We start from the raw sequence: 21,009 nt of genomic DNA on the forward strand, positions 1-21,009 counted from the left end.
CAGATTGAACATATTTGTCTGTAGGTTTCTAGTTGATCCAAACTATTGATTACCTGTTAGAGTTAGATTTTTTACTAGGCTTGGAGTTTTTAGGAGAGTGGTCTACCAGGATCAAGTTAAAAGACCCCAGATGTATGATATCATAGGTAGTTCATCAATTTCAAAAGTTGCATTCAAATCAAATCAAGATGTTGATGCATAAGCAGGACAGTTTTGCAAAAGGCACAGAAAGGTTAACATCTGCAAATCATCATCTCTCTGCTGGATTTGGAAAAGCTTTTACACTAGATGACCTTCCTCACTCAACCGATCACAGAGGTTGTAATGACATGTGTAACCACAGTGCTAGGACACATGCACACTCTTAATGTCAATTTACAGTAGTGCATGTATTCACTCACTTCTGTGTCTGTGAGGAAAACCAGACCACTCTTAGCAGGAAAAAATGCAAACTCTGTACCGAAAAGACCTGTGGATCACTCAATCATCCGGAGCTTGTGAACGTGATTTCTACATACCCATTTTGTGAATGAAAGGCTTTTAAATCTGGCTGTTAAAAGTTCTTACTCTGCCCATCCTTTCTTTGTCCATTGGCAACATTTGCTAAGCTTGGCAGCCAATTCTAGTTGGATCATTGACAGGAGTAAGTGGTACATTTTGATTGTAGGTGTCCAACCAAGTCATGGTTCAACTCAAGCTGTGACCAGGTAATCTCTTCAGATCTTTAATTCCTCGAAATACCAGATTACCCTTTCTATAGCTGCCCCTTCAGCATATGTCAGCACATGGGGGCTTTGCTTTTTCTTTCTATACATCCATTTAAAATTGAAATATTACAATCAGTGTTCATAATTAACAAACAACCTTGTCTGTAATATAAAAAAACTGAGATGAATCCTTTAAACATATTCCTAAATCACCCAAGGTATTAAAAACATAGTTTAGTAGTTTTAGAATATATCTTATACTGAGGCTAGCTGTTAACTTTGTAATGTGGAGAACTGGGACTCTTGAGGGTTGCCCATCGTTGGACTGGGTCACTCTCAAAGGAACAGTGAGACACTTCATTCTCGTCCCCCTATCATTTTCCTGGCGTACTACTAAGGTGCCTACTATTGACTGGACTTTCTATGTTTCCGAAAGGCACCGCAAAATTGATGAGTGTTTTAGGACAGGGACTTTCCCTTAAAAGAGACCGACTCAGCCTCTCAGCCATTTATGCAGATTTCTAACTGCTCACCGGGTATCAACTTTTAAGCTTCTTGTGTAGTACACCCCATGGGGAGTGTCAGGTGTCCTGCCACTGACTGCTGGCACTGTGATATAACAGAGACTGAAAACACAATCTGTAGGCAAGTGAACTATATAGAAGTCCAATTTGCAAATTGCTCCTGCATATAAAAGTTAGAATGTTTTATTCACGGTACAGCACAGCTCTATTTGTAAAACATTACCAGTTCCGCACTCATACACCCGTTTACAGCAAATATTCTAAATTTCACAAGACTCAAATTTCAAGTGAATTTCTGTCAACCCTTGTTGGGGGGGGGGGGGGGTTGCACTGTGAGTGTACTTTAACAGCTCCTTACCCTGTTTTTTTATTTATTATTTTAAATATATATATAAATTATTTTAACAGGAATTTCCCAATGAGATATGCAACCCTTCTACCAGGGGGTCCTGGCCAAAATGGCAGCACAAAAAGTTTCAGATATGAAATGAAATATGCATAAAATATGATTAATTGAATTTTACACAAAACATTTGCATGATTCTTCCAGGTAATAAAAGGTGGTTTTCCAGGTAAGATTTAAAGATGTTTCTGATATGAAAATACTCAATAATGTAGGGCCGAAGGAGAAAAATGCTGTTTTACCAAACTCTGACCATACTCTTGGAACAGTTAAATGTCATTTATAAGAATTTTGTTTACTATAACTGCAAGTATAATATGATAAAAGATTACAAATATAAGATGGCTGTTACCTTGGGTATGAATTATAATAGACCTAGCCAAGTTCTTTTTAAATAATCTAAAATGGAATAATCCTCGGTTGGCACACACTGATTCTGTAAATGTCATTATGAGTAAAGCACATTTTGGGAAGCTACAGATATTCAGAGAACTTTGTCTCTAAATCCACACTGACAGTTATGTTTTTACAGCAGTGCATATTTTATGCTATTTTAGAAACCAGTACCTGCATAAAAAGTTAACTTCGAAATTATTTAACTCAAGTACCCCTGTCTTGATAAATTTACTGTAATGCATCTTGCACTGTGCACTCAATATGTAAACAGTATTTTAGGAACTAGGTGAAATGTTAAATAAAAGGATGTATCTACTCACCCTTCTTCTTGAAGATTGACAACAGAGACCGAACATTTTTGCTTAAAAACACCACCATGTCTGTCTTGAGATAAGGGTCCAGGCAGAGATCATTGTAGTTTGAAAGGGTCTCTTAAATAATCAAAGACCAAGCAGAATCATGACTACATCGGTCCACTAGTGCGGCCGCAGACTTACTGGTGTCAACTAGCTGTCTCTTGTGAAGGATAATCAGGTCGGACACAATGAGATCTACTGTGTGCCACCAATCCTCCAGCTGCCCTGATCTTTCCCACCCCTCTTCATCTCTCCTCCCCCTCGGCATTGGCTTTTGTCAGCATCTTAACTGTGTGGTGTCCCCCCAACTTGTTGGCTGTTTTCCTCCATTGTATGTACACAAACCGAACTTGCCTTGACAGGGAAGCCTGGCTAATCTGCCTCTCCTAAAATCTGCTTGGATTCATGCCATGCTATCAGGGCAAGGCATCTGCTTCACAATTTGACCCACAGTGCACACTATAAATAGTAAAAGGAGCATAGATTTGATTGAATCTTTCAAATGTCTAAAATACCTGTTGAAAAGTGTTACAGGAGCTATACCTGAAAATTGAGGATCTGGGTAAGTAACTTGAAAAGTGAACATATTTTAGTGGGCTTTATGATGATTATTTTTGAACATTTAGAGCATGGATGCATCAAGCTGTGAGCATTAAATTGGCTTTCTTTTATTGGTGTATCACTATACAGTCCCCATCTGGAACTTTTTGGCCAATGGAAAATGATGAACTGTTCTATGTGTATAAGGTAGAGAACTCTACCTGATTGGCTGATTGATTTAGCAAATGATTGGGTGTTTAAAATAAAAGTGAAAGTGATGAAATTGAGTAAATTAAAGAGGCCAAGATGCTTTGATTACGTTTTGTATGACTCTAGGCCTAGTTTTAGGATTGATATAGACTCTAGATTAAATATGTGACCCTCTGTACCAGATTGGTGTTTCCTTTCACAGAGATGCAGACCTAGCATGCAGGGTTGCAGTGTCAATACCATTTAAAGCATTCGTTTACCAAAAAGTGAGCATTTTGATTGCACTGTGAGTGTACTTTAACAGCTCCTTACCCTGTTTTTTTATTTATTATTTTAAATATATATATAAATTATTTTAACAGGAATTTCCCAATGAGATATGCAACCCTTCTACCAGGGGGTCCTGGCCAAAATGGCAGCACAAAAAGTTTCAGATATGAAATGAAATATGCATAAAATATGATTAATTGAATTTTACACAAAACATTTGCATGATTCTTCCAGGTAATAAAAGGTGGTTTTCCAGGTAAGATTTAAAGATGTTTCTGATATGAAAATACTCAATAATGTAGGGCCGAAGGAGAAAAATGCTGTTTTACCAAACTCTGACCATACTCTTGGAACAGTTAAATGTCATTTATAAGAATTTTGTTTACTATAACTGCAAGTATAATATGATAAAAGATTACAAATATAAGATGGCTGTTACCTATATATGTGACCCTCTGTACCAGATTGGTGTTTCCTTTCACAGAGATGCAGACCTAGCATGCAGGGTTGCAGTGTCAATACCATTTAAAGCATTCGTTTACCAAAAAGTGAGCATTTTGATTCCCGCACTCGAAATTGAGTCTAAAAGTTTTAGAAACAAAAACCACAAAAGGTGTTCTGAAGAAAGTTAATGCTGCTATTTTCCATGGATACAGTATTACCGTGCGTTCACACCGAAAGCAGCGAGAGCGTCAATGGCAAGCAATCTGAATGTTGAAGTCCACCGCTTGGGAGAAGTCCAGAGAACACAGTCCTGTGAAATTTGGTTCCGACCACAGTTGTTACCAAGGGTTTGATTATTACGGTCACCGGGTTTACAATTCTTCACCTTAGAATTATAAGGTTCTATCTGACAATTTTTGTCAAAATAGAGTTATTGACATATTTTTATTAAATGACAACTTATTTACATTATTTACATTATACAAGTTGTTTACATTTTAAGACTTTTTATTTAAAAAACAAAACGGTTTATCTACAAAGTTGAACTCTAGCTTGTCTCTATAAGATTCTTTCTGTGAGCCAATCAGCATTTTTAATGCACGCACAAGGACCAATAAGGATCAGCTTTCTTTGTCATTTTGCCGGGATGCTCCATTGACAGCGAAAAAGATCAAAAAGACAAAATCGCACAAAATCAGAGTCGGCTAAATAATGCCACATCACACAAATTGAGATGTGTGTAAATGTGATGATTTAAAAGCATTTTTTTACACTGAGATTAAATGTTAAAATTTACACTGTTGAGAAAGAAACAAAATATAAAAAAATTATATATTAAATGTGAAATATTTGTATTTGTGTGTATATATAGTCAGTGAAACAATTTTCAGTGTTTATTCAACTCATTTGCTCATCGTCTGTTTTCTTTTAAAGTCTTTAAACGTAATACTAAGCCTTGAAGGGCACATACTTAATTTTATTCATGGGGCATATCATTCAATAAATATAGAATAAAATTCAATAAATATAATTCAATATTTCATATAAAGCATACAGTTTAATAATTATGACCATATTAATTACATAAAATTAACATCTGCACTAGATGAAATATTCAGCACAGCCTTGTATGTTAAATTTGAACAAGTAAAAAATATTCATCCAAAACAATATATAAATGTTATAGAAAGCAGAAATTTTACTTTCTTAAGCATCAACATATTGTTACACCGCCAAATTGTGAGTGTTTTTGATTGTATTTCTTGAAAAGTAACGCTTCAATAAATGATCTGCCAGATAGAACCTTATGATTCCAAACGGAAAATGACTTTTCAGAATTAAAGGTTCTATCTGCATTTACCATGTTTTTGTTACTCCAATTTGCAAATGAAAAAAAAAAAGTTTTGATAATTTACATTTAGAGTACTTTTAGGCTCTCTGTCACGTTGAAAGAGAATTGTTACACACATATTATTAGTTATATGGATTGCAAAAACTGAAGCTCAATATCTCAAAATCATTCAGAACGCAGATAGAACCTTATAATTCTAAGGTGACGAATTATTTACAATGTTTCCTTATGGGGACATACATTAAAAAAACTTACTGGCCAGTTACTGATGTGCATTAATGTTATATATTTTTTTTTTCTTTAAAAAAATGGAAATCTCATGCCAACTATAAGGACAATACGAAACTATATTGCTGCTTCAGAATATTTCAAACATGGACATATTGGATAAGTTGAGCAAAGGCACACCACATGCAACAACTTGATCTTCCATTGTTAAATGAATTTGATAAAAAATTATGGGAGTTTTCCGGGAGACAGAACAATACGGGAGATGGCCGGGAGATGGGTCTGAATGGCAGATATGCTCACCACCTTCGGTGTGAATGCACAGTTCTAGTGCAATATGTTGATTAATCTACATATACAAATACATGACAAACTTAGAAAGGCTATTTTCTAAGTTTTCAGAAGCCATCTAATATGATTTGGGACTCGTTTGATTCCACTTTATGAAGAATAATTGAACATTTTTCTTTTTTTATGATAAAATGCACATTCAAGTCTGAAATAGTTTTATTTATTTAGATTTTTCTCATTTAACTGTAAATTGTTTAACAGGTGTTTGATGTCTGCACTCTAGAGTTGCAATCTTTGGCACTTCAGTATAGAGTGGAGCTGGCTCAAAATTATGGCATTTTCACATCAAACTAAAAAAAGAAAAGTCACCATTTTGGTTGGCAAACTTGCCATTTTTGGTTTTACGCCAAAGATTCACCACTTTTCACTTTGCAACTTTACTGTTTTTAAACAGTAAGAATCACTGTTTATATTTATCCTAATTACATTAACAATCTCTCTGATTGCACAAGTGAGTCCACAGCTAGATAGTGTGGATTTTTTGCTTTTTTAATCCCATTAATCTCATATCCTTTCTTTTTCCTTCAAGTCTGCCATTCAGCTCTACCAACTGCCTGTTGTCCAACCCAAGAAATCCCATTAATATTTATCAGGGAAGACAAAGGACACCATCTGGTACATGGTCTGATTTGAGGGTTGAGAATGCCTTTAAACCGCCACCAGACCCAAATTCAATTTCTTCATATTGAAGTTTTTGTTTGCAAAAATGCACAGGAAAAAAAAAACGACACATGGTAAATTTATGGTAAATTACAGAAGCATAATGTCCTGAATCCTCATCTGACTCAAAAAGACTTTTTTATACTAATAGAATCATTTTTGTATACTGTAATACTATAATATTTTGAATTACCTTAGCTTGTGTACTGTATGCATGTTTAACTTAAGTTATTGTGATATATTTTTGTGCAGTTTTACTTTTTCCTAATTTTATTTCATATATTTATATTTATTAGTTGTTTTTGTTTCATGGCGTCCACCAGGTGGTGGTAAAAGATGTCTGTTTATCAGTCTCTGCTTCACATATGCACATCTTCCTGTTTTGTGCAGTTCCCTGAACTTTCTGCACACACAAAAAAAAACTTAATTTAAACTGACAAGAAATGAGAGCTCATTTTAAACAAAGGAAATAATTCTCAAAGCATAATGTATCCATAAAGTATTTCATTGCTGTAGTACTTATAGTACAAATGTTGACAAAAAAAGCACATGATTGTTAGGTTTTAAGATTGAATGATTTATATATAATACAGTACACCATGCATGGTCAAAAGTGGACAAAAGACTTTTACCTCATTTAAATGCCAGCTTTGAACAGAAATGCATCTCTTGGTTTACCTGTGATCCAACTGACCAAAACACATCGTATTACCTGGTATAAACATGACATCAGTTGGCAGTTCTTGCCGCTCCAATCGTAAGCTGAATAAACAAGCCTATTTATGGTGCATGATCAGAGGTTTGACTTAATAAAAATAACGTTCAAATTGCGCAATGACAATAAATAATATACACTGTAAAAAAAAATCTGTTTTACTTTTTAGTTTTTTCCAGGACCTGTGGTGCCGGGAAAAAAGTTAAATAACGTCCAGTAAATTACAAATATATGCCGTAAAATTACAGATGGTAAATTAAAGAAATTTACAGCAAATTTAAATTTAAGAAAATGTGTGTAATTTGAAATCTGCTTATTTTTTTTATATTTTTTTACAGTAAATGTCTGTAATTTTACGGCCGTTATTTTACGGTAAAAGTCTGTAATTTAATGTCCGTTATTTTACAGTAAATGTCTGTAATTTAACGACCGTTATTTTACAGTAAAAGTCTGTAATTTAACATTCGTTATTTCATGGTAAATGTCTGTAATTTAATATCCATTTGTTACAGTAAATGTTTGTAATTTTACGGTAAATGTCTGTATTTTAAAGTCTGTTATTTTATGTGAAACAAGCGGCAACCTCCCGCTCTCCCTCGGGAGGCCAATACGGAAGTAACTGAAACTGCAATTCATTGAAAATCCGCTAGTCCTGGCTCCATAGAACAAATTTCAATTGAGCTCACTTTTAGAATGGCCAACTTTACAGCAGACTCATCAGTTTCTGTAATTTAACATCCGTTATTTTACAGTAAATGTCTGTAATTTAACATCCGTTATTTTACAGTAAATGTCTGTAATTTAACGTCCGTTATTTTACAGTAAATGTCTGTAATTTAACATCCGTTATTTTACAGTAAATATCTGTAATTTGACATCCGTTATTTTACAGTAAAAGTCTGTAATTTAACATCCGTTATTTTACAATAAATGTCTGTAATTTAAAATCCGTTATTTTACAATAAATGTCTGTAATTTTACGTCCGTTATTTTACAATAAATGTTGGTAATTTATCATCCGTTATTTTACAGTAAAAGTCTGTAATTTAACATCCATTATTTTACAATAAATGTCTGTAATTTAACATCCGTTATTTTACAATAAATGTCTGTAATTTTACGTCCGTTATTTTACAATAAATGTCGGTAATTTATCATCCGTTATTTTACAGTAAAATTCTGTAATTTAACATCCGTTATTTTACAATAAATGTCTGTAATTTTACATCCGTTATTTTACAATAAATGTCGGTAATTTATCATCCGTTATTTTATGGTAAAAGTCTGTAATTTAACGTCCGTTATTTTACAGTAAATGTCTGTAATTTAACATCCGTTATTTTACAGTAAATGTCTGTAATTTAACGACCGTTATTTTACAGTAAAAGTCTGTAATTTAACGACCGTTATTTTACAGTAAAAGTCTGTAATTAAACATCCATTTGTTACAGTAAATGTTTGTAATTTTATGGTAAATGTCTGTAATTTAAAGTCTGTTATTTTATGTGAAACAAGCGGCAACCTCCCGCTCTCCCTCGAGAGGCCAATACGGAAGTAACTGAAACTGCAATTCATTGAAAATCCACTAGTCCTCGCTCCATAGAGCAAATTTCAATTGAGCTCACTTTTAGAATGGCCAACTTTACAGCAGACTCATCAGTTTCTGTAATTTAACATCCGTTATTTTACAATAAATGTCTGTAATTTAACATCCGTTATTTTACAGTAAATGTCTGTAATTTAACGTCCATTATTTTACAGTAAATGTTGGTAATTTTTCATCCGTTATTTTACGGTAAATGTCTGCAATTTAACGTCCGTTATTTTACAGTAAAAGTCTGTAATTTAACATCCATTATTTTACAATAAATGTCTGTAATTTAACATCCGTTATTTTACAATAAATGTCTGTAATTTTACGTCCGTTATTTTACAATAAATGTCGGTAATTTATCATCCGTTATTTTACAGTAAAAGTCTGTAATTTAACATCCGTTATTTTACAATAAATGTCTGTAATTTTACGTCCGTTATTTTACAATAAATGTCGGTAATTTATCATCCGTTATTTTACGGTAAAAGTCTGTAATTTAATGTCCGTTATTTTACAGTAAATGTCTGTAATTTAACATCCGTTATTTTACAGTAAATGTCTGTAATTTAACGACCGTTATTTTACAGTAAAAGTCTGTAATTTAACGACCGTTATTTTACAGTAAAAGTCTGTAATTAAACATCCATTTGTTACAGTAAATGTTTGTAATTTTATGGTAAATGTCTGTAATTTAAAGTCTGTTATTTTATGTGAAACAAGCGGCAACCTCCCGCTCTCCCTCGGGAGGCCAATACGGAAGTAACTGAAACTGCAATTCATTGAAAATCCACTAGTCCTGGCTCCATAGAGAAAATTTCAATTGAGCTCCTTTTAGAATGGCCAACTTTACAGCAGACTCATCAGTTTCTGTAATTTAACATCCGTTATTTTACAGTAAATGTCTGTAATTTAACATCCGTTATTTTACAGTAAATGTCTGTAATTTAACGTCCATTATTTTACAGTAAATGTTGGTAATTTTTCATCCGTTATTTTACGGTAAATGTCTGCAATTTAACGTCCGTTATTTTACAGTAAATGTCTGTAATTTAACATCCGTTATTTTACAGTAAATGTCAGTAATTTATCATCCGTTATTTTACGGTAAATGTCTGTAATTTAACGTCCGTTATTTTACAGTAAATGTCTGTAATTTATTATCCGTTATTTTACGGTAAATTTTTATTTAACATCTGTTATTTTACAGTAAATGTCTGTAATTTATTATCTGTTATTTTACGGTAAATGTCTGCAATTTAACGTCCGTTATTTTACAGTAAATGTCTATAATTTAACGTCTGTTATTTTACGGTAAATGTCTGTAAATTAACGTCTGTTATGTTACGTTAAATGTCTGTAATTTAACTTAACTTATTTTATGGTAAATAACTATATTTTAACGTCCATTATTTTATATTTTTTTCGGCATCCCAGCTGCTGAAAAAAAATTACAAAAATAAAAAGTAGAATAATGTAAAATAAGTGTAGATTGCGTCACAAAACACATAAAAACGAAAGTAACAAACCCTATTAAAAATGTAAGAAGTAGAAAGTACAGATATTTGTGTAAAAAAGTTGTTCGAAAAATAAATAGTGGAGTAAAGTACTGATACTAGAAAAATCTACAGTAACAAAGTATTTGTACTCCGTTACTTCCAGTTTCTGCAGATGGATGGATTTTTTTATTTTTTTTTAAGATGTTGTTTTGAGTTTCCTAGAAAGCAGGTAAAGTCAATTTTAAAACCCAGGGCTAATTTAAATACTGTCTCAGATATGTTTTTAATTTTATTTGAACCAAATATTTATGTGTCAATGGAAGTTTTGTGTTGTATATGTAAGCAAGATGTAAACACAAGGAAAATTTGAGAACAAAATCATGCTTTAAATATTTACATCCACCACCTAGTGAGACTCTTTGCTTAAAGTTACTTATAAATGAAAGTCATGTTGGCCTGGGGGCTTTCAGAGCAGGGCGAACTCTTTAACATTTGACTTAATCTGGGATAAATCAATAGAAGGTTAATGTAGCTTGCAGCCGCTTTAGCTTCTATTTTCCACATTTTTCCACACAGGTACACATCAACCAAACAATGCATGAGTTTGCCATGAGTAATCTTCCATGAAATTTTTATGAATGCCTAGAAATTAGAATGATTTGTTACCGTTATACACCCTGAATACTCAAAAGATTAGCTTGACTTGCGTTTGTTTCGCAGTTGCCAACAAGTGCGTCATTTGTTGATTTCTATTTATTGAATTATATATATATAACCCTCCAGTATTCGGTTGTTTTAGCGTGACTAACAGAGCCCTGCCCCAGATATCAGACTCAAATCTCCCGTTCTGACAATAGGCTGCTTTCATCGAACTCTCCCTATGTTGTTTTCAAGGAATCTAAGCCCAAACGAGTAGATGAGATGATACTGATGACTCTCAATGTCCCGGGAGATGATGAGCTGTGTTTTCTCTCCTTCGTTTAGCAGGGCACCGCCTCAAATCATTAGCTCTAGGAAGCCAAAGACAAGCCTATTTTCTTGTCTGTGATGGAGTTCTGCATCTATCAGGGTTTACAAGTCCCTCGAAGCATCTATAAATCTTCTGTACAAAAAAACACAGTGCGAAGTAATCCTTCCCCCCCTGCCTGAAAGCTTCATCAATACTTACTAATAATAGCACGCGGGGTTGAGAAGCAAGCAGGGTTTATTCTGCAGGCGTCATGATATTTTAAGATTCTTGTTTTCCCCCCTTATTAGACATGAAGTCTTGGGTACAGACAGAGGACAATGTAGCCAAGATGATATGTTCCCTAAATACATTCTCTTATAATACTACCACATTAGAAACAATAAAGGAAAAGATGGAATATAAAAGTGCATAACATCATATTTCTCAATGACAAACATCAATGACCTAAAAAATACATACAAAAATTATTTTAAGGCATTTATTAAAACATTCAAGAGATGGAGTTTTTCTAATGGAAGCAAGCCAGGAACTTCACAACTTTGGAGCAATTTTTGAAAATAACCTGGGCTGCGTTCCAGTCCACTTTTAAACAAGCACTCGCCAATGTCCCTTCACTTGTTCAATTGGGAATTCCCAATGCCATTTTGAAGTGTGTTCCACTTCATTTAGTTAACGAGGGAAGCTTAGATGGACAAACCCTCAATCCCTCGATTTCAAGGAAGTGAGTAGGCTTCATATGTCCCAAATTACAACACGATTGTGACACCACAACAGTGTATTACCCTGGTGCTCAAAGGTTTATCGGATTCCATTCAAACGCATTTAAAAGCTACGCCTTTCCTAGATGGGTGACACGGTGGCCCAGTCGTTAGGACTGTTGCCTAACAGCAAGAACGTCACTGGTTCTAGTCCTTACTAAGCCAGCGGACGTTTCTGTGCAGAGATTACACGTTCTGTGCTTATGTGGGTTTCCCCTGGGTTCCCCGGTTTCCTCCTGCATCTAATAACATGCAACTTAAGTTAATTGAATAATTCAAACCAGCACCATAGGCTTGCGTCTAGTAAGTAGTTGTCTTTTAAGAGCAATTACTATCTGTTCATTAGCTACTACAGCAGGGGAGTTCTCGAGATCTACCTGAGCTCAAACTCCTCTCTCGCCATGCCAACGGGAGGGAGTCCAGGGCTCGAAGATCTTAAGAGCACAGGGCTCTCTCGCAGGACAGCATGCCAAACATGCTTTATAATCAATCATCAGCTAAGTGTGAACTCTTAAAAAATGAAAATCGTCTCGAGCCTAAATGAGATTTCTGTATTTGTTTAGAAAGTCTCCTGCGATAGGTTTACATGCCTCCCATGTAAAAAACATTCATTTTCTCATTGCATTTTACACTTCCTAAAAGGTTTCAAATAGGGCCACTATTGGATAAATGTAACATTTTTTTAGGTTTTTTCATTTCCCGATATATATTGTGATATGAATACAATTTCACCAGAAGACTTAATATCTCAACTTGGAAGAGGGATGATTCTGCAGCGGAAGTGCATTTCCATAAAATCTAATAAAATCTATAACATTTTTGGGGTCACCTGACAGATTTTCGTTGTTGTCTGCAATTTGCAGTGCGTTTCTGATTCTTTTTTTAAACCCCTTATAAACCCAAGTTTATTAAGTCTGTTATGATAGCTTGTAGAGCATAACAGTTAAATAATCATTATCTGAATTTTAGCTCTGGAGGTGTCCTGAAATCTACAGATTGTACAAAGTAGACAATAATTATGCCGTTGATTTTGCTATATCAATGAAAGTGTGAGTCCTATGTTGAAATGGTGAAAGAACTACTAGATCAACCACAAACTTGATCATGGAACCAGTTGAAGAGGACATTTCTCAGTGGTAACTTTTTCCTTAGTTAATGGTGCATTTTAAACTGTCATGTATGAGGATTTCTTCTGCACCAGCATTAAAATGAGCTTAATAAATGAACAAAGGCTTGTGGCAAAAATGGATAAGCACAAATACCCAACATTTTTGAGTGTTGGCTAACAGATGTTCTAGGCAGCTAATTATTGCCATAGTTGGGTATTATACCAATTTGTTATGGATCTACATTATGTAGAACGTTAAACTAATTCAATGACTTTTTCCAGCAGTTCAGAATCGATTAGGGGACAATAACTTTTGCTGTGCAAATAACAAACTTTATAGACCTTTGACATTTTCAAACAGCTAAATTACACACTCCATTAAAGGTGATATCTAAAAAGCAAAATAGGGCCACCTTGATGCCAAAATATTAAATGTTAAAAATGTTATTAAACATTTACCACATGCTTAAAATGTTGATTTGTCACTGTGTTAGAAAAATAACAAATCATATGGCTTTTGTTTTAAAATAATTCAGCGTCAGCACACTTTTAAAGCTATAACAAGAGCAGTTAAAATGAGTTTAAATAATAAAACCATACACAGTGTAAACTACTTGGTTTTACATTTTGCAAATTATATGCACACATTTTAAGTGCACAATTACTTTTAAAGTCATTACATATTACAAATTAACATGATATTTTGATCCTCCAAGACTTTCAAATACACACTGAGGTTCAGCTTGTCTGTGTATAGTGGCAAATTAATATGTTTATGTTCATATTAAGATATGGAATATTCGATTTCAGGAAATCTATTTAGTCTGCATCGCTCTCATCCCAAACAACATCAGTCTAATTTTCATGATGCAGATGTCTGCCAAAACACACACACAAAGAACCCATCATCCAATTACTAAGGTTGTGTGTTGAATGTTAAATGTTACTACCAATAAAATCTTACAGTCAAACACATGCACCCTGCATCATGCACACCAACTGCTGAGTATTTTATTACCATCATAACAGAGGTCAAACAAGGTCATGTGATTCTAACAAGCAGCTGCATGTCCACAATTATAGAACGTAAAAGAGTGTGTATTGTGCTTTCTTTCTCTCTATCACATCTGATCCTTCATTTGTGACAACATTTCCAGGCAACACGCCATTTTGACCAAAACAATGTCAATTACACTGTTATGACAAATACAGCACAGGATTATATTGCACAGATCATTGTGCAACTCAATCCAGATCTTTCACAATGTATTCCTTTTCAAAAAACAATTATTATAAAGCGACTTTAGTATCCCTTTAAGTTTAATCTAGGAGTTTGGAATGCAATATGGTGCAATTAAACATTTGTGGTTAGGACTTTCAAGAAAGCCAAGGAAAGAGACACAGAAAACACCAAAATCATAAATATTATAGTCAATATCCTTCCAATGTGGTTAAATCAAACACTTGCCGCATGCAACATTTCTGTGAGGGATCTGAATCCAGTGGTATTTTTACTCTTTAACAGTATAGAGGGCAGTTGAGGACTGTGAGGAAAGCCGTCCAAGCCTCGATCTGCAAGCATATGAGTAACCTAAATTCACATAAACTTTTTAACGTTGACCAAGTAAGTGCCCTCTGATTTTCAGTGCATTTAAATGCTTTTATTATGGCCTGAACCATATTTTGCATTGCAACTTTTGACCAAATGTTTAACAGCTCGCTATTAAAACAGGGCACGAGAAAAGACAGTTGTTATGCTCAAAATAAGTGCGAATATAGTTTTTATTGCATGATAAACTTTAAACAAACATGGATTATATCCACTGAACAAGATGTTCTTTACAGTGAAAGAATGTTCATCAGATAATTCAAATCTTCCTCATATTAAGAACAAATTAAAACATTTTTTAAAAATCTGTAAGATTTCTGAGATTGAAAAAGATTGAGTGCACTCAGATTTTTAAATGCTATTATTATTACCTAAATGTATATTGAATTGCTATTTTTGATCAAACGTTTGTAAGCTCATTACTAAAGCATTTGAAGAGACACCACTGCACTGCTGCAATGCTTTCTCCTGTTTTATTTTCTAAAAAGCCACATTTGGAAACAACTGAATGCATGACCTGTTGATGGCACTGTGAGTAAAACATGTTCCATTCCATGATGTTATAGTTCAATTATTAAAATTGACTTCAAAACAAGGTAAACCAGAGAATGTCCCTTTCAATGAGTGTTACAAAGCAAAGCAGTGTGTCTTACAAATGAGTGAAAGCATCATGTTTTTGCCTGTGGGCCAGTGTTTTGCAGCATGACCAAAAAAACATTGAATTCTCGGTTGGTAACTACTAAAACACAATTATGTAGTTTACGGTCACTAAGCCTGTAGGGCTTTTACAGTCATTACTTCCTTTCTTTGAACAGTTGTGTAGGATATTGGTGCTGCATTGCAGCCTCATAACTATCATTTAACCCATAGGGCCAAAACCCAGTCTTGAATAAGGGTGGTGGGTCAAAGCTAAATATGCCAAACTTTATTACATTAAAGTTGCCATGGTCTTTTAAAATAACTAGGAAACATTGCTTTATATTAACTATTTTTTAATGAACTTATTACAGTTAAACACTATGCAAGTTGCACCTGTTTTTTGTTTTTGTTTTTTTGCCTTGATTTGCTTGCCAATGTTTTCTGCATTGTCTTCTATCCAGAGTAACTATTTATATAAAAAAATATGTATAACATTTGATTGATTTACAACATTTAATTTAATTGTATTTTCAGCTTGCTTGATTGTAGCTCATCAATAAAACAAACAAAAATGTTACGTTAAATTAGAAATTACAATCTGTGAAATGCATTCACCCCAACCCTCCCCATCATTCTCATTCTCTTCTCATATCAAAAGTTTCTCTTCTCTCATCAAAAGTTATCAAGGGCCAACTTTGACCCACAGGCCATAGTTTGGACATCTCTGACACTGACTAATCATGCTGTAATTATATTTGAAAATTATGAAACGCATGAGTGATGCTTGTCTGCTAAGTTTGCCAAGATGTTCTTTAGTTTGAAGCTGATATTAACATGTTTTTAGTGATTAGATAACAAGCGGTTTACCTAGAAATAACAATTTCCACCTGATATTAGCATGTTTAAATATATTTCTTTTGTGTAACTGCTCACATTTTTTCTTATTTGTTTTCCCACAACACACTGTGATTGACACAATGAATAAACTAACCCATATCACAGTTCTATGTGTTTAATGAGTGATCAGGAAAGCAGGCAAATGAAAAAGAAGTGGACATGAACTACAATTTTTATCAAATGTTTCTGCTTTGGTACAATCCTGTAAAGTATGAATATTTTGTTTTAGTGTGCTTCCACAACTTTAATTTTTTAGGTCGGTAGGCAGAGAAAATGAGGTCTTTCTTTGAGTGCATTGGGCCACATGACCATCTACACTAAACAATAAATATTTTTTTGGATCAAGCACTGGTGACTGATGAAATAAGCTCATCAGTCCTTGTTAGTGTGCCCAGCTTCCCCACAAAAACACCAGTTTAAATCCTGCTCAAAGTGGGTTTAGTGAATTGGTGCTGTGACCCGGATGGTGTAAGGTTCAGTGAGAAGAGCACCGCTTTCAGGGATCTTTAAGTAAGATCTTTAAGTCTCTTCACTGGTCTATATCATCCTTGTTTTAACACCCACCTCCCATACAGACACTGGTTTGTATCCCGCTCTGAGCAGTATGCTGTTAGTACAATCAGAGGGGTAACATTGACCTCACAGTGAACTGGAGCAGACCAAACTTTAAAGCAGCTTTAGTGACACTGATGGGAGTGTCTTTACTGCTCTCAGTACATTAAAGGGTCTGTGAGTACACAGATAAACATGTGCTTCAACCAGATGTGCAACAACAAGCCAATAGCCCTGTGTCTTCCATCATGTGTCTGTTTATCTTTGTTCCCATTAATTTGAAACTTAATTTGTCTTCCAATAAAAATGCTAGCTTAATATTATGATTGAAAAAGCGGTGTGGCTATTAGTTGAGAGAATAGCATTATCAACATTACATTGCATTAGAGTTCACTTGTATTTAAATGAAGCTCATTTAAGACATTTAACAATGGTCAGGAATTAGAGCAATGTTCTTTTCAACAGTTAAATTAAAGTGAAAATCTGGCACCAAAGGAAAACACCACACCTGCTTCCAACAGAAATGGAACGTTTTAGTATCGTTCTTGTGTGAAGTTGATATAAAGGATGTTTGCTACATTAGCTCACTAAATAAACTGTGAAAAATAAGTTAGCATTCCACTGGTTAGTATTATCATCTTTAAATTAAGGTAGGTTGTGTTTAATAATACCACACAAAGACACAATCTCTGTTAGTTTTAACAGGAAATTTTACCCCAAAACTAATAGTCTGTCAAAATTTACTCACATTGTATTAGTGGTGTAATGAATCACAAATCTCAAGGTTCGGATCACATTATAGTTTTTTAGTCATGGATTGGACCATTTTTCAGATCAGTCAATAAGGGGAGACAAATGTTATTTGCTTCCCATTTATTACAAAAACAGCACTGCAAGAATTATTGGTTTTAACAAACAGAACTTAGAAGCTGTAATTTTATTAAAAATAAAATGAAGATATAATCAGCTGAATAAAAATAAATAGTAAATTATTTAGTACTGTAAACAAAATAAAATGTATAATAAATGTGTATTTAGTCTCCATTTCAAAAAAAAATTCAGTTACTCACTCATAAAACTTTGTTTCACTGCTAGATGTATCATTTTTGAGGAATTATTCAGTAAAATAATGTAAAATAATGTTAAATTAAGTAAAAATGTTAAATACTGTAATTGCTGCCTACAACTTTCCTTTTTGAGCGTCAAGTTAAATGCACATGATTTTAATCTTTACCATAAACATCAGTGGTTTAATCAAAACTAAAATTGTTATTCCAGTACTTATCTGTATTTGTTTGTAACTTCATATCTCAAAAGACCAAACACTGATTCTCTTAAGATTAATAAACATGCAAATCACCATCATTTATAACTTATGTTGCGTGGGTGTTGAGATCCCGATCTTTTAATGATTAATCATGCAGCTTACAATGAATGCATTAATGCAAGCTTAACAAATAGTGACAGAAAACACCTTTAATAACTTAGGAAACCCACCACCACATCCCAAATAATCTACCACAACTTTTTCCATCATCATTATATTTTACAGAAAAGCCTAAATGCTTTCATACATGTGATTTAAATGACGTGAGAGACGATCTCTCTGCGATCATTACAAATTTAGGATTCAAATACAAGTTGTGTGTTTACAAAACGTATTAATCTGTAGGTCACTTGTGTTCCGAACTGTAGGGTTGTGATCCGTACAAATCCTGTATGTACCCTGTATGTATTGAAAAAACAGTGGTAGTTTATAATCAACTAATACAGTCAATGCCCTTTTTACACATTCACTTGCATAAAGCCACTGTACTACTGACCTGATTTTGTCAGCAAGATAAGATGCAGAAGCTGTAAATGTGAATTGCTGATGTCTTGAGCAGTCTATTTTGTCAGACAGGATGACGGGCAGAAATGCCACCTGGATTATTAATGTGACTTGAACGCATATGACTTTGACAACAGAGGATGAACATCAGCGTTTTAGTGGATGGATGATTCTGCAAAGAACAACAGCTTGCTGAGGGTTTTCTAACAATACCTAAACTACAAGCAACATTACCACCAAGTCATGTGATTTGTATTGTGTGTACAGTCTATAGGCATCAGCTTACCAACCAAAACAACTATCTCAGACTACATGGTTGTACAGTATGTGCACATAAATCTAAATTCTTAGGTAAACATTTCCATTCTTAGCACTTTTAGTTGTGCAAACAACCCCGGATTTTATTAAAAGGACCATAGTAGTCTTTCGGATGTATTAAAATGAGAAAATACGTATAGAGTATTTGTTGTATGGCATACAGTTTATGTTCTCTGAAGTAAACACAAAGGTTTATTTTTTTCTGTGAATTGTCAGTCCTGTGACTCCGACTTTACATAAAAATATTGAGTCTTGTGTAGAACTGTCAGATTCAAAACATGGTTGCATTAGTTCAAGTGTGTGTGTGTTACTTTCACAAGCTCATAACACAACAGAACAGTTCTGTCTACACTAATGGTCATGGTGTGATTCTGATGCAGAACAGACGCAGACTTTTTCTGAAAACAGACACTACCTGGTGTTACATAAGCTCTAGGAGTCAAATGCCAAATCTTTGTTGCTGATATATTCCTAATTACAAAATAAACCATGAAACAAATTTGGAATAGTTCACACAAAAATGAAAATGTTGTCATCTCACTGTCGTCATTTTCTCACAATGTTGTTTACCAAGCCTTAGTAAAACACAAAAAAAGTGTTTTGCAGGGTTTATAAGAAGACTTAAGTTGTTAAGTCTATGTTTATTTTAAGTCTTTTTATTTGCAGGAAAATCCAACAACACATTTTATTTGAAGAGTTCACACTTAGCTCACAATTTGTACATAGCTTGTTTGGCGTGCTGTCCCAGGAGAGAGCCCTGAGCTCAAGGGATTCTCGAGCCCAGAGCTCCCCTCCTTCTCTGGGCAAGGGGAGATTGAGCTCAGTTTGATCTCATACTCCCTCGCTGCTGAGGCCAAGGGGAACTTCCTGAGAGTAAGACATTAGAAAAAAGATTTAGGCTGCGTCCGAAACCGCCTACTACTAAGTAGGTACTGCATTTGAATTTAAACGTACTACTCGCCCGTTAGAAAAGTACGTTCTATACAGTATGAATGTGAAAAGTAAGAATGGAATTCGGATGTACTGCATCCGCCATTTTGTCATGGTCACGTGACCTACCTGCGTCAGTTGCGTCGCTTTACTTCCATTCATGAATTCGCTCGCGGGGCATCATGGGATAGCGCAGCATGCATGGGATGCGCACTCCGGAATCTCGCCGGAAGTAGTAAGTTATCCTGGTACTTCTCGCATACTGATTTTCGAATTCTATGATTTCGGACATACTACTCGGCTCGCATACTGATTTTGGCGTACTATGAAGTATGCGGTTTCGGACGAAACCTTAGACTTATTTGTCTATAATATATAGCACATTTGGATGGTGGGAGGAACCCGGGGAACCCAGGGGAAACCCACACGGGGAGAACATACAAACTCCGCACAGAAATACCAGATGGCCCAGCGAGGACCCAACACCATTGGTGTTCTGGCTGTAAGGCAACTGTGCTAATCATGAGCACCTGCTCCTTCCGAAATTAGTTTAAAATTAAACTTCACGGGTCAAAATTATCGAGAAAATCTTTATAATATTATGTAAAGATCATATTTCATGATGACATTTTGTTAGTTTCCTACCGTAAATATTGCAAAACATCATTTTTATTAGTAATATCCATTACTAAGGACTTAATTTGGGCAACTTTAAAGTAGATTTTTGGAGCTATAGGATTCCAGATTTTCAAATAGTAGTATCTTAGCCGAAAATTGTCCAAACAAATCAATGAAAAGCTTATTCATTCAGCGTTTTTAACATGTATAAATCTCAATTTCAAAGAAATCACCCTTATAACTGGTTGTATGGTCCTGCGTCACATTTGTTTAAATCACTCTTAGTCATAATCATTATTCAGCATATCAGCTTTCATGTTAGAACAATTAAATACAAGTTGTCATTGTGGTTGAGTAATGGTGAGATAATTGTCCTTCTTTGGGGGGTGAACTAAGAGAATAACCATAGCTCTCTTTTTTAATTACAGTGGAGGAGATATCCATTAAGAAAAGTTATTATGTAAGGGATAATGAATATCCAGCTGGTTCTCACAGAACAAAGCCCAACAAGCTTATCAGCAGCCCAACACGAAA

General features: G+C 34.4%; 1 protein-coding gene across 13 annotated transcripts in view; it reads right to left on the reverse strand.

The window, feature by feature from the left end:
* The window catches only part of nhsl3 (NHS like 3), a 103,366-nt gene that overhangs the window by 5,810 nt on the left and 76,547 nt on the right, over positions 1–21,009 (reverse strand). For 2 of the 13 annotated variants that reach the window (XM_073930425.1, XM_009294290.5), the window contains exon 1: positions 2,351–2,551. The exons of 10 other annotated variants lie outside the window; for them this stretch is intronic. In XM_073930425.1, the coding sequence (XP_073786526.1) occupies positions 2,351–2,408 (58 nt within the window). In that variant the 5' untranslated portion in view covers positions 2,409–2,551. 13 annotated transcript variants of the gene reach the window in all.

This window comes from Danio rerio, chromosome 19 (genome assembly GCF_049306965.1).
Source record: "Danio rerio strain Tuebingen ecotype United States chromosome 19, GRCz12tu, whole genome shotgun sequence".
In the NCBI taxonomy this organism is placed as follows: domain Eukaryota; kingdom Metazoa; phylum Chordata; class Actinopteri; order Cypriniformes; family Danionidae; genus Danio; species Danio rerio.